Source organism: Miniopterus natalensis, chromosome 12 (assembly GCF_054644295.1).
Source record: "Miniopterus natalensis isolate mMinNat1 chromosome 12, mMinNat1.hap1, whole genome shotgun sequence".
NCBI lineage: Eukaryota > Metazoa > Chordata > Mammalia > Chiroptera > Miniopteridae > Miniopterus > Miniopterus natalensis.
In genome coordinates, this window is record NC_142092.1 from 46,407,995 (window position 1) to 46,421,716 (window position 13,722).

At 49.7% G+C, this 13,722-nt stretch overlaps 1 protein-coding gene across 2 annotated transcripts in view; it reads right to left on the reverse strand.

Moving 5' to 3' along the window:
• The window catches only part of B4GALT1 (beta-1,4-galactosyltransferase 1), a 51,256-nt gene extending 37,777 nt beyond the window's left edge, over nucleotides 1-13,479 (reverse strand). For both annotated transcript variants that reach the window (XM_016222981.2, XM_016222980.2), the window contains exon 1: nucleotides 12,972-13,479. In XM_016222981.2, coding sequence (XP_016078467.1) covers nucleotides 12,972-13,368 — 397 coding nt within the window. In that variant the 5' untranslated portion in view covers nucleotides 13,369-13,479. The remainder of the gene's footprint in view (nucleotides 1-12,971) is intronic.
• Between the last annotated feature and the right edge of the window lie 243 nt (nucleotides 13,480-13,722).

Sequence of the window (13,722 nt, forward strand, 5' to 3'; positions counted from 1 at the left end):
CAGAGATAAAGTTAAGAAGACAGGTTCCTGGCTGGGTGGCTCAGTTGGTTGAGCGTCATCCCATACACCAAAAAGTTTGTGGGTTTGATTTCCAGTCAGTGCACATACCTAGGTTGTGGGTTCAATTCCCAGTTAGGGGTGTGTATGGAAGGCAACCAATCAACGTTTCTCTCTCTCTCCACCCCCCTTCCTCTCTCTCTAAAATCAATAAAATTATCCTCAGGTTAAGATTAAAAACAAAACCCAGCCAGCATGGCTCAGGGGTTGAGCATGGACCTAGGATCCAGGAGATCGAGGTTCAATTCTAGTTGGGGCACATGCCCGGGTTTCAGGCTCGATCCCCAGTCAAGGACGTGCAGGAGGCAGCCGATCAATGACTCCCTCATCATTGATGTTTCTATCTCTCTCCCTCCCTCTCTCTTCCTCTCTCTGAAGAAATCAATAAAGATATATTTAAAAACAAAAAACAAGAAACAAAAACACTCAACAAACTAGGAACTTTCCTTGCCTGATAAAGAGGAAAACTGGTATCCACATTACTATGACAATCCCACTGCTACATTATACTTAATAGTGAAAAGACAATGTTTTCCCCCTAAGATCGGGAACAAGAAAAGGATGTCTTTTCTTATTACAACTATTCATCCTTGTATTAAAAGTTCTAAAAGGACAATTAGGCAAGAAAAAGAGTTGCTGTGAGTTAATGAAAGTAGTGCATATGAAGTGCTTTTTCTGGGTGTGCTAAGTGCTGAATAAGCATCACCTGCTGTGAAAGTGATTGGTTGTTGCTGAGCCAAGGACCTAGACTCACAGTGGCTCCCACTGACTGGGTTTTCAAACTGACCAACTTATTCACTAATCCTAAATTCTGATTTTGTGCCTAGAAAATGAAATCGCTGAAGGGTCAGATGGGTGTGGATTTGTCCAGTAAGACTCACTCCTGGCTCCCAGGCCCACTGAAAGTCACCCCAGTTCTATAAGACTGGCTCTCATGGTGACAGCACTCTGTCCTGCAGCAAAGCCATTTAGCCTTGCTGAGCAGGAGTACATGGCTACATCAGAATTTCCAGGCAGGCATGGACTCCAGAGAGCATCCCAGCCAACCCCTCATCTCATTTTATAGATGGGTACACTGAGGCCCAGGGAGATGTGATTTCTCTCAGACTACTCTGTAGATTGGAATGAATGTCTTGCCATCCTGACTTCCAACACCAAGCAAGCCCCTAAGTAGACAGGATGTCTACAGGCCTGTGCCTAAGTTTTTCTAACAACACACCAGGCATAGGCCACTGGGCACCCCAGGTTAAGACCATTCACATCCTCATTTTTTAACATCCCTTCTCACTTCCTGAGACTCCACCAAATATCCAATGCTCCCTCCAGCTCCTCCTCCTGACCACTCAGCTCTCTGTAATCTATGACGGTATCTCCCCAGGACACTGATAAACAGTGTCCGCCCGGAGAAGGGAAGACTATGGGTCACCACAGAATCCTGGCCCGTCCAACACAAGGCAATACACCCTCCAAGTTCCCAGTATTTTGGATTCAACAAAATGGGAGGCCTTCTCCCTGTGGCCTGGGGCACTATGTTCCTGTATAATCCAGGCCACAGTCTCCACTAAACCCTGGTTGCATTTTAAATCCTGTCCCTAAACTGTGATTACAGCCTCACACCTTTCCTTCCTCCTGTGAACTCTGCCCTAGGGCAGATGAAAAAACACACAACTGCACTTGGAGGAAATTATACTCCGCAGTCTACTGTGCTGAGTCTTCTGTGCCCTAGGGGACGTGTTAGGCATTGATCAAAAGAGTACTGATATTGCCAAAAACCCCACCTCGTTCAGTCCACTTACCAACCCTCTGAGGTAAGAATTATCTCCCCATTTTACACAGGAAGAAAGTCTTGCCCTGGGTCCCCCAGGAACAATATGCTGGACAGCAGCTCTGGCCTAATTCCAAATGGACCCAGAGAAAATACCCCGTTAATAAGTCACAGCTGACTGCCGTGGAATGCAGCAGAGGAGAGGACCTGGGGAGTGGCGACAAGATGGAGGGAGCAGCTGTCCCGAGCTGAATCCACCCAGGCTGCTGAATTTGTAAGCCTTTGGTCAATGAAATTGATACCATTGTAATTAGCTAGTTATTAATAACAGGAAAGGAGCAAAAAGGGAAGCCAGATATTATAGGCATGCCATTCGGGCGACTTCACCAGGAAGGAATACCAGCCCAGGCCCTGCAGATCACCGGGGGAGGAGAGGGAGTCCAACCAAGGGGAGCCAGACACATGCCCAGGAAAGTTGGGATGACATAGGGAAGGTACTTGCCTGTCGATCATACATGGCCACTATAAACTTATGAACATTTGGGAATACATAATCCCCTAAACAAAGTTCACTCTCTTGGGACTCTTATTGTTGGGGGGGGGGGGGGCTGTGCTCTCTTGGTTCTCTTGCATTCACTCATATGGCCCATGGCCATGTGGACCCCACATGCAATGGACTAATGGACAGCACAAGCTAAGCTAACCTGATGCTGGACTGGACCAGGCTCCAACATGGAAAGGAAACTCTGGACATTGGCTCTGATTTTACTCTACTGAAACCCCAGCTACACTTCTTCTATGACTGGGCTAAGGGAAATGGGACTTTGGAAACCCAGGGGTATAATTCCACAGAAATAACACATGCTTTCCACCATATTACATCCTCCTGTGGGGGCCTCCAGAAATGCTTATTCCAGTGGTACCCCAAGAACCCCACTCCCAAAAGCGACCCACGGGAGATGAGCCCCTTTCCTCACCTGTAACAAAATCACCAGCTCTAAAGTCATTCTACCATTTATGCAAGTCAGCAAGCTCCTGTTTACCTATGAAAGGAGTGCGTGCATGGGGGGTGGCTATAGGGACAAAACTGGCAATTCATATTTGCAGACCATGGGGTACTGATCAACTTATTTTTACCCCCCCCCCAAAAAAAAGGCTTCCTTTGTTTGGGAACCCTTTCTGGATCCCATAAGCCAGGGCTATCAGATCAGAGTTCATCCACTTGGGTTAAATGGTCAGCCGTCTTGGCTAGCCATCAGCACCTAACACAGTTTTTATGGATGGCTGCATGCAGTATTTTCAGCAACCAACCCACAAAGTTTTAGATAACACCATGTTTAAGCCAGGCTCTGCCCCCATTCTATAGGTTTGGCTCCATAAATAAAGGAAAAAGGGAAAGTTCTTGTCTTGTATAAGTGAACTATTTGGCAAAGATGTTGAAAGAGCCACCAGTAAGGCTTTTTGGATACTGAGAAGGCTCAGCAGGAAGCAGAGGCAAAGGCTTAAAGAAAAAGCTTCAAGTCCAGAGTGGACGCAGGCCATAGACAGGGACCTTAACACACACACACAAGGCCCAAGGGCCGGGAGCATAAGTGTGAGACTCCAAACAGACCTGACCCTCCCTTGGAATCCATACTCCTTAAAAACCAATATCCCTGGCCCAGGAATTTACAGTTTAGGGCCTGTGGATTATTTCAATCTTCCTTGAAAAACAAAGTAGCAATATCCTCTGGCCTACAAATTCCTCTCTAGCTCTTTATCCCAAGGAAATAATTCAAATGAAGCAACTAGCTCACACAGCAAAAATGTTCAAGATTATCTATGATGGTGAAATCTGGAATGTTAAATGCTAAGGGAATATCCATAAGAATTTTAGAGGGCTGCTACAAAAAGATAATTATGATAATTACAAACATTACAACATAACATTGAATGAAAATAGCAGAATGCAGAACAGTTTCACACTACAATTGCAACAGAGTATGATAGGTAAATTCAAGTTTGCTACAGTGTTAGGCACATGTTTTGTTACAATGGTAGAGAGAAGAACTATGTTTTTAAACATTTAATGTGATGACATTTTCAACAAAAAAAGGAAAGAAATCCTACAAAGCAAAAGCCAAAATCTTCACAATAAGAACTATCAGTACTACCAATAGTAGACAACATATATTCAGAGTGTATTCTATGTTAGGCACTGTTTTAGGCCCTTTTATGCCTGTTACTTAAACTTCATATCTATAGGTGAGAACAGAGAGTATAACACTTTCCTATTACACATGGCTAGCCAGAATGATAGAAACATTCCCCATGCCATTTTAGAGGTCATTCATCAACTAACATTTTTATGTCTGCTTAGTCAAAGATGACAAAATCCTCAGCAGAAGCATCACTGCAAGAGCCTTTAAAATGGGTAGTGTGTGCCAGAAGCCTTTCATGTTGCAGATACACCAGGATTTCTCCCCCACACCAACCTAGACTCCAGGAGGAAGAGAAGGAGGGCACTAAAGACCAAAAGTCCAGCCAGCTCAAACTTCAGAGATGGGAAGAGGAACCAGTGGAGCTGGGACTTACCCAAAATGACTTAAGTTAGAAGAACCAAAACTCAGAATCCTCACTCGAGTGGTCTTCAAGGCTTGCTCCTACCCTCTTGCAGGCCATGAAATCCCTCTTTCTGTACCTCTCCCTCCCTTCGCCTTCTTCTTTCAGTCCCTCAGTCTAAGCTATTCTCAGCCTTCCTTTGCCCAGCATGGTCCCGACTATACCACCTCTCTCTTTTATCATCTTCTGTTCATTCTGCCTCCACTTCCTGTCTTCTCCTGCCCTGCTGGTGACTTAATGCAACAGCTGGGCCTCAGCTATGATGTTCTTCTCATGTGCAGCAACTACAGGAAATTACAGGCTGTGTTCAGCAGTAGACCCCTGCCCCGTCCAACCCGAGTGACTGTTCAAACAGGCTGAGGCAGGGATGCTAAAAAAGTATTTAGAAGAGAGGCCCTTCATTTTCACTCTGGCCCCAGGAGCACCCATGCTTCTTCTCCTCTCTAATCACATGGTATTGCCAAGTCTGTCCACTGAGGGGGTCCCTGAAAACGGGGGTTGGCCCACACTCCATATAGGACGTATAGTTACCAGAAGTTTGCTGAATAAGCAAAGGAGTCCGCATTCCTCCTCTTCCTTGGGGACCCTCTTAACTTTGGGGTAAAGACTCAAGTCTACCAGACAGGCAAAGACCCTACTCAGGCTTTCTGAAAAGCTCATTTGAATGCCAGGAGCTACCTAATAACTCCTACAATACAAATACAAGTTCCCTTAGGTGCACCCTTACCTCCAAATCCTTTCCTGTTTTTTCAAGTGGGCGGTCTCCTAGAACACCAACAACAGCTCTATGGTTTCAGGATGTCAAAGGCAAAAGGATATTATGCAAAACAGGAAGAAACTTCTAAAGAAAAATTTTAAGGCATTTTTAGAATGCACCCTGTCACAGAGCCAGGCAAAGACTGAACCCCCGGCCAGGGCCCCTCCCTATGACCCAAGAAGCAGGGCAGGAAGGAGCCTGATCTCCTACAGTACTGGTCACGCTGGTATGACACAACCCTGCCCCTTCCCTCACTGCAGCCTCCCCCTGACCCCCAGGCTCTGGGCCAAATGACCCCTGGAAGATTCCCAAACCCAAAGTGTCTCTCAGAAGAGGAGAATTTAGCTCCAGTGAGGACACTTGAAGTGGAATAACCTCAAAACAGACCCTTTGGGAAGAGCCTGGCGCACTGGCCTGAGCTGAATTGCTCTAACCCACCTGAACAAGCGCCTAGTTCGTGCCAGACTCTCCTGGTCCCTGAGGCTTCTCCCACCATAAAAGGAATTCCTGAAACCTACAGGTTTCTCACTTCATGACCCCTCCCCAGATCTCAGGACCTCCTGGAGGTGGGAGAGCTGTGCTATGTGTTTCAGAGTCTAATTGGCTAGCTTGATCCCACACCTTCTGTGGAAATAGTCATCAGTCATGTCAACAGCACTGGGTTAGCTAGCAGGTTGTTCACCCAGCACCATGGCCCCAGTGCCACAGTCCCACAGTCCACGTAAGCCTAGCCCAGGGACTTGGCTGCTAAGAAGACAAATGGAGAAGTTACTGAGAAAGCTGACTCGGGGGCATCACCCCCCACTGATTCTGCTGACTGGCCTGCAACCTGGCCCTCTGCCCCTGCCCAGGCATTTCCTGCACCTAGTTTCCCTTTTAATCAGAACTCTAGACACAACCTTCATTCAGCAATAGACAATACTCTTCCGCCTGCAATAAGCACACCTGTAATTTTCGATGGGCCTATCCTTTAGTAAAACTGGTTTAAAAACCTAGCCCTTCTCAAAAAATACTCACTCCTTTATCTTCTTTTTTAGAAAACTCTGCTATGGAAACAATCCAAAAAGTATATAAGGTTTTATGCACAAGTCTCACAATCCCACCACAAACAAACAAACAAACAAAAAAACCCACCCCAAAACTGTGTATGTGTGTGTTCAACAGCTGTTGAATGATAAAAGTTATGGCATATTCAGCTGACAGAACAATATAACCTTTGTGGCTTTTTAAGGTACAGAAGAACCAAGCATGTGACAGGATCTTAAGTGAAAAATACTAAGACACCAAGCTATCTATATCTCTACCAATATATCTGTCCTTCTACAAAAATATCATCTATAGTCTTAACCATGTACAAGGGGAAAAGAATAGCAGAAAACATACCGACCGACATATTTTGTCTGGGTGACAGGAATACAGGCGTGCTTTTTTTACCTCTTAACTTTTCAAATTATTTTCAATGAGCCTGCATTACTTTTTACACAAAGGAGGAAGAGATGACCAGCTCCTCCAAAAACAAAAAAGAGGAAAAAGCAAATGACCAATGACCACTCCCTAGCCTCCCAGTGAGGCAAATCCTTCTTCTCTCTCTGGGCTTTGTCAGGGGCTTTGGAGAGGGAGCAGGACACAGAGAAGCAGCTACAAAACACATCCAAACCAGAGATTAAGATCACTGCCAAATAATTCAGCAACGGCCAATTATATAGCCACTGGCCTTCATCTGTGTAGGAAAGGAGCAGGCTGAGGCCAGGTTGGAAAGCAAAACCTGAAACACTGAGGGTGTGAGTCAGCCCTTCTGCCTTCTAAGGACAAATCCCTTTAGGCCACATTCACCCATAACCAGCTCCCTGCCCCACCCTGTCCCCTACCCCCAGGCCACCGTAACCTTTTAGCCTGAAGATCTTTGACCTTTAGAACAGGACTTGAGATCTCTCCCCAAGCTGGTGACCTGTGTGGGCCCAGGCAAACACAGAGGCCTCCACAGCTGAGGCCTTTACAACCACAGCCACAGTCTGGTCCCCAGGACCCCTCACCAAGGGACAGGACTGGCCCTGTGGTGGTCCCTGAATCTAACCCCGCGCCTTGTTCACTCCCGCAGGGGGCAGGGTCTGGCTGGTGAGGCTTCACAGTGACCTCACTGCCCAGAGACCAAACTGCACAGTGCCAGAGACAAATGTAAAATGGTCACAGTGCCAGGCCCTCAAGGGATTTAAGCAGAAAGGGTGGACCATTTGTCCTAAGACTGGATTGGTGCTTAACAGGATAAGAAAAACTGGAATTTCCAGGTGGATGTGGATTCAAGCAGAATTCCAGTCTCTGCTTCTTGTCAGGAACAGGCAGGGAACACTGAGTAGGGAAGCAGGTAGGAGGCACTGGGTAAGCGGCTGGAGAAAGGACCACGTTTGACTTGACCATAGGATGACCGGGTCCATCTCACACACACCCAGAACCCAGCTGAGCCCCCAAAGTCTGGAAAGCCCCTAGGGCAGAATCCGTGGAACGGCTGGGACTACCTACCTTGGCATTAACTGTCCCTTCATCCCCAACCCATTAATTAGCCAATTTCCGGCCTGGGAATCCCTACCCTACTGCTACCCAAAAGACCATAACACCCAGCCATATGGCTGCTACTGTCTCATCAGAGTAATTACACAGCAACAAGTTAAAGATTACCTAGCAGAGCCCAGCCAGGCATGGCTCAGTGGTTGAGCATCAACCTAGGATCCAGGGTATCGCGGTTTGATTCCCAGTCAGGGCACATGCCCGGGTTTGTGGGCTCCATCCCCAGTTGGGGGCCTGCAGGAGGCAGCCAGTCAATGATTCTCTCATCATTGATGTTTCTGTCTTTCCCTCTCTCTGAAATCAATAAAGATATATTTAAAAAAACACACGTCTTAAAAAAACCCAAAACACCAGCAGAGCTAATGTGAAGCTTCAGAAATTAGAGGAACATTTTTATACAATCAAATAAAACCAGGACTGAAGAACTTTGATACCAACTCTGGATTTCTGAATAAGAGAAAGGAAGAGGGAAGAAAAGAAGGAAAGGAGGACGGCTAAGGCATGGGAGAGACCACACACACACACGCGTTTCCCTAAATGTCATCAGCACAGGTTAATTATGCCTCCTCTGCCTAAACTGAGCTCCTAAAGAGGAGGCATTTTGTCATCTTTCTCTTTGTAGCTCTAGTGCCCAGCACAGGACAGGCACAATGCTGGAACTGAATGAAGCTACCAGATGCTTTAGCCATCAAGGCAAGTTGGCATCATATAAGATTTTACAAAGGGACCCACAAACGCACCTAGCAGGACCTTCCCAAACTCTAGGCCACATCAGGCTCTGCACTAGGTGCCCACTGGGCAATAACCTCAAGAAAGAGCACTGGGCGGGCTCTCTCTGGAGCATCCCCACACCTTTCCTCCCTCTCAAGAGTGCATCTTTACTTTTCTCTCCTAAACTCTGAGAGTCTACACGAGACTTGCAACCAGGGGAGCATCAGACAGCAGCAGCTCATCCTGAGCTTACCGCCTGAACCTGTCTCTAAGAGCCCCTTTTTCTCTGACTTTCCAGTGAGCTGACAGCAGCCCGCCCCACTGTGGCTCACTTCTTTCCTATAACATTTCTGGAGAGCCAAAGCAGAGCACCGCCTAGGCCCTCTCTTGTTGCATCTTTGATCTTAAGACTTTTCAATGAGCCAAAAGCAGCCCTGCCTTCAGTCCATGAAGCCCAGCATGGCTCACTTCTTTAGTGTGTTTCTAGCAAGCCAAAAAAGAGGACCACCTAGGCTCTCTCCTGTTGTTTCTTCTACCCTAAGCCCTTTGCCCTTCCTTTGTGTCACTGTCCCCAGCTTTAACAAACATGCTCTCAAAATAAACAAATAAAAATAATAATTTTTTTTAAAAAAGAAAAGAAAGAACACTGGATGGGGAAGCAGGCGATTGGGTTCCAGGCCCAATAGGCCACTCCCTGGGTGTGTGTACTGAGTGAGGTAGGACCCCACCCCTTTAGCACAATGAGGGATGGGGGCCAGGGGACTGGATAGCCCCATCCAGAGATGCTATGGTTCCAAGATGCTGCAGTCTGAGTTCAATCCCACATTTGGCTCTTGCTCCCTGTGCCCCAAGGAGCTTCCACCTTGTTCATCAGCTGAAGGCTCCCACACTTGCTCAGAGTCTGGGAAGAATTAAAACAGACAGGAATCACTCCTGCACCATCAGAAAGCCAGATATCAATGGAGGGTATTTCTCAATCTCAGCCTGTTGGACCAGAAGCATGTCTGTGTGGATGTGAATAAATATTTTCCCCAGAAAAGCAACAGGACAAAACTGGTTTAAAGAACTAGTTACCTCCCAAAACTCAAAGATGTGGTCACAGGGGAGGCTCTTTGTGCCTCCCCTAACTCCTAGGATGAGGCTCCACTCCAAGCTGGAAGGTGATGAGGTTCCAAGACTCAACCCCAAAGGGGGTAAGAAAGCCCTTTCCTGAGCAGAGGCCAGGACAGATGTCCTCAAAGTACACATTGTCCCGGACTTGTGTCCAATGTGTGCATATGAGGGAAAGGGGGAAGGAGACAGCATGCTGATAGAGAACCACCTGAGAGCCAAGAGCTCTACAGAGACCCAGCAAATGCTTTGTCTTCCCAGGGGCACAAACTGAGGCAGAGACCCTGCTGGCAGCCCCCACAAAAGCCAGGGAAACTGGTTCATAAACAAGTGGCTCCCAGGGTCCTAGCTACCTGCGGCTATTATATGCTGGCCCAGTTGCCCATGACTCTCTGGTGCCTACCTGTAGATCAGTTTTCCCCATAGCACAGCTGGGCAAGAGGGAGCTCTGGGGTTTAAGCAGTCTCATACTCACCACTACCCCTGCCCCTCCTGTACCCTTGAGGGGACTGTACCAACAGTCCCAGGCCTCAGTGGATCCTCAGGTAAGCCCTACCTCCCCTAACCAGTCCAACCTGAGGTACTGCCCACTCCCTACCCAGCCCCTCTCTGGGCTGCCAGTGCCAGCGCCAGCAGTCGCATTGAGCTGCCGCCTAATCTGAGTAGAGATAACAATGCAAGGTCGCTGATCCTCCCAGGCTGACTACATTGAAGGCAAACACCCAGGCAGCCAGGAAAAGAGAGAACCTCACCACCACAGTTCAGCGGAGTGTATGCTGCTGAGCTCCTCAGGGCTGAGAGGACACCACCTACAAGCCTGATCACCCTGAGAGAACTCCCTGGGGATCTGGAAGGAATCCTCAGGAAAGGCCCACCTCTCCCAGGCAACTCAGGAGCCCCACACTAGCTCATCGGGGTGCCTGAGGTAGGGCCTACCATGGGTCCAAATACTGTATACCCTGCCCTGTGTTACACAGATAGTGTAGACAGAGACGGATTCAAACCAAGTCTATCTGAAGTCAATCCCAAGGCTCTGACAACCCAAGACAGATCAAATGGTGACCCGTTAAAAGCTCAGCCTAATGGCTCCCCCATGGAAGGGCATGCCCGTTACCCACCACCTACCGGCCGGGAGGGATTGAAGCATCTGGTCCAGACCCGTGGACACCAGAAACTAGAGCCAAGTTGTGGGAAGGAACTGCAAGTAGTGAAAAGGCCACAGCTCTAAACCCCACGGATGCTTTCTCCCACCAACCTCAAAACCACCCCACAAGGGTGGTAGACACCTGTCCAGCTAAACAGATGGGCCACCCCTCCCCCAAACACACACACACACTCCCAGGAAGACTTTCAGCTTTCTTAAGGCTCCTTCCAGCCAGGAACTTCCCCTCTGAGAGCTGCACCCAACCATTTAAACCTAAGGGCTCAATTAAAATGAAGAAAACCCCTCTGCCTTCACTTTCTGGGGCTGCCTCAACAAACTGCCTAAATACCATGGTCCCAGGACTGTCACACAAAGGCAGCCAAGTTAGAGAAGACTTGGGGCCTGCCTCTCTCCTTGCCCTCCAAATATTATCTCTCAGAAAGTCCCTTTGAGCCACCGATTCAGAGTTAACTCAGAGACACCAGTAACTGGTCACAGATTACTAACAACACTATTACAAAACAAAGCAGAGGTGAGTCACCACAGCCTCTCTTGCTTTATCTAGGAGACCCTACACCTCAAACATCAATCTAATGAACTTTGGGGTACTTTAATTTACTAATTACTTTCTCTTTCTTTCTTCATAAAGTCCAGGCAACTGTTAAAAACAAAAGGGCCAAATCTGGCCTCTCTAGGGTAAGGGAACTCACTCTCTTCCTTCTTTTCTCAAACTCTCCAGGGCAGTCTGAGAAATAAAACTTCAAGTCCCGAGTCCTATGTGTCACATACTTAACATTCACAATCTCATTTAGTCCTAAAAATAACCTTGTGAGTTAAGCACAGACAACTTCATTTTACACATGAGAGACTCTGAGGAACTCTAGATCATATACTTAGCAGCAGGGCAAAGATTCGACTTCATTCTGTAGGACTAGTCTGCTTCCCAGCCGACCATCATCAAGTCCAAAAGAATTCAATTTTCTGCTTTAAGAAAAGTCCCCCTTATTGCCACAATTCATGTCTGACCAATTGCTAGAGCTTCCTCCCAAACTGGACATAAAAATACTGAAGTAATTATTGGAGAAATTGAGCAAGAGCATGTAAGAGGCCTGCTCTGCCAGGGTTCTCCGAAAAAGTGTAAGAGTTCCTATTGGCAGGATGCCTGCCTGCTTGCCAGGGCCCCTTACTCGGAACAACAGTCCCTAAACCCTGACATGAGAAATGAGCAGCCACCTGTCTGGTAATCTTGAGAGCAACCTGTGGCTGTGTTGGGCCTGACTGCCTGTGGATTACAGGTCAAGGAAAGGTCCGGGAGTAGGTTCAGGAGGACCTGAGGTAGAGAATGCAATCCCACCCGCCCCAGCTCCCAGCCCAGCTGAAACAGAGGCTGGAGGTTACAGTTCACATCCTCTAGGCAAGATAATCGAGACTCCAGGCTGCTCCCGGAAAGGGACAACTCGGTGCTAACTGGTTATATTTCAGCCCTCCAGTCTCCAGGGTCCACACTTTATATCCCCCCGAACACCTACTGCCCCTGGAAGGGCATGACTCATTGAGGTTTGGGGAACCTACAAAGGCAAGAAGGGGAGGAGGGTTCAGGGCAGGAAAAGGAACTGAACACAATGGTGACAGTTTACTGAGGGTTTACCCTCATTAAGGTAAACTTTTGTTTGCATTGCTTTATCTAACCCTCCAAATCAACTTCCTGAAATAGATACCATTTATCATCCCCATTTAGCAGGTGATAAACCAGGAGTAAAGGGAAAAGTCAGTGGGCTGAATGCTCAGGAAAAGAGGTTAAGGCACACTCAGGTTGAGAGTGGTTCTGTGGAAGACCCTGAACTGGGAGATCAGCTCACTCTCCCACTGGAGGCCCATCGTCCCTCCCCCAAACTGGAGTGGGTTACTCTGGGCTGCCTTGCGGTCCCCACCAGAGTTAGCAGGCGAAGGCTCCTCCAAGCCCTCAGCACTCAAAACCCAGAACTTCTTGAGGCGTGGGTCAGAGCAGGGCAGCCTCCAAGGCCTCCTCCGGCTCTGGCGTCCGAGGGGCCTGCGGCTTCCCCAGACAGCCCTCGCCCCGGCGTCCAGCATGAACCCAGAGGGACCCCCTCCCAGCCGCTCACCCCCCTCCAGCCCGGAACTCTGTTTGGGATTAGGGACTCTGATCCGGAATAGGCAGGCTGGCTGTCCCGAAGGAGGGCATGGGCGAACGTCCGGGGGCCCTGCTGGGGAAAGCCGGGAGCGTCCCGGCTCCGAGTCCTTACCGAGCAGCGGCGACTCCTCAGGGCAGGCGGGCAGCGACAGTGCTGTGGTGGGGGACACGGGGGCCGAAGTCAAGTTGCCTGAGAGGCCGGGACGAGGGTCCGCGTCCGGGCTGGAATCGCGACCTCGACGCGGCTCGGAGGAGGCGTCCAAAGGCGGCGGCGGCCGGAGCTCCCTGGAGGGCTGCCCGATGGCAGCGGCGCCGTTCGAGCCAGCTTGCAGCGGCGTGGAGACTCCGACCAGGTAGGGCAGGCGGCTCAGGTCGCGGCCCGTCAGATAGTAGACGAGGGTGACGCCAAGGTGCAGCGCGCAGACGGCCACGAGCAGGCGGCAGGCCCGCTGCAGGGACGCGCCCGGCATCGCGGCGCTGCCGCCCAGGAGCGGCTCCCGGAACCTCATCTTCCCGCCGCCGCTTTAAGAGGCGGGTGGGCTACAACGGGTAGGGCGGCCCGCCCGCGGGCCGCCGGCCAGGCGCTGCCAGACCACGGGGATCGGGGGAGGGGCCGGAGGGGAGGCGAGGAGCGCGACGCCCGCCAGCACACAGCGGAGCGCGGGGACTCGCGCCGGCCCCGCCGCTGAGCGCAGAGTAGGGCGCCCGGGGCGCGGGCGGAGGTGGGGCGGGGTCGCCGGTGGGGGCGGGGCCGAGAGCGGAGTTTTCAGGGTGAGAGCGCGGGGCGGGGTTTCTGGGCCGCGGGATGGGGGGGCGGGGCCGAGCTGGGGGGCGGGGACTTGGGAAGTTGGGCTGCAGGGGTG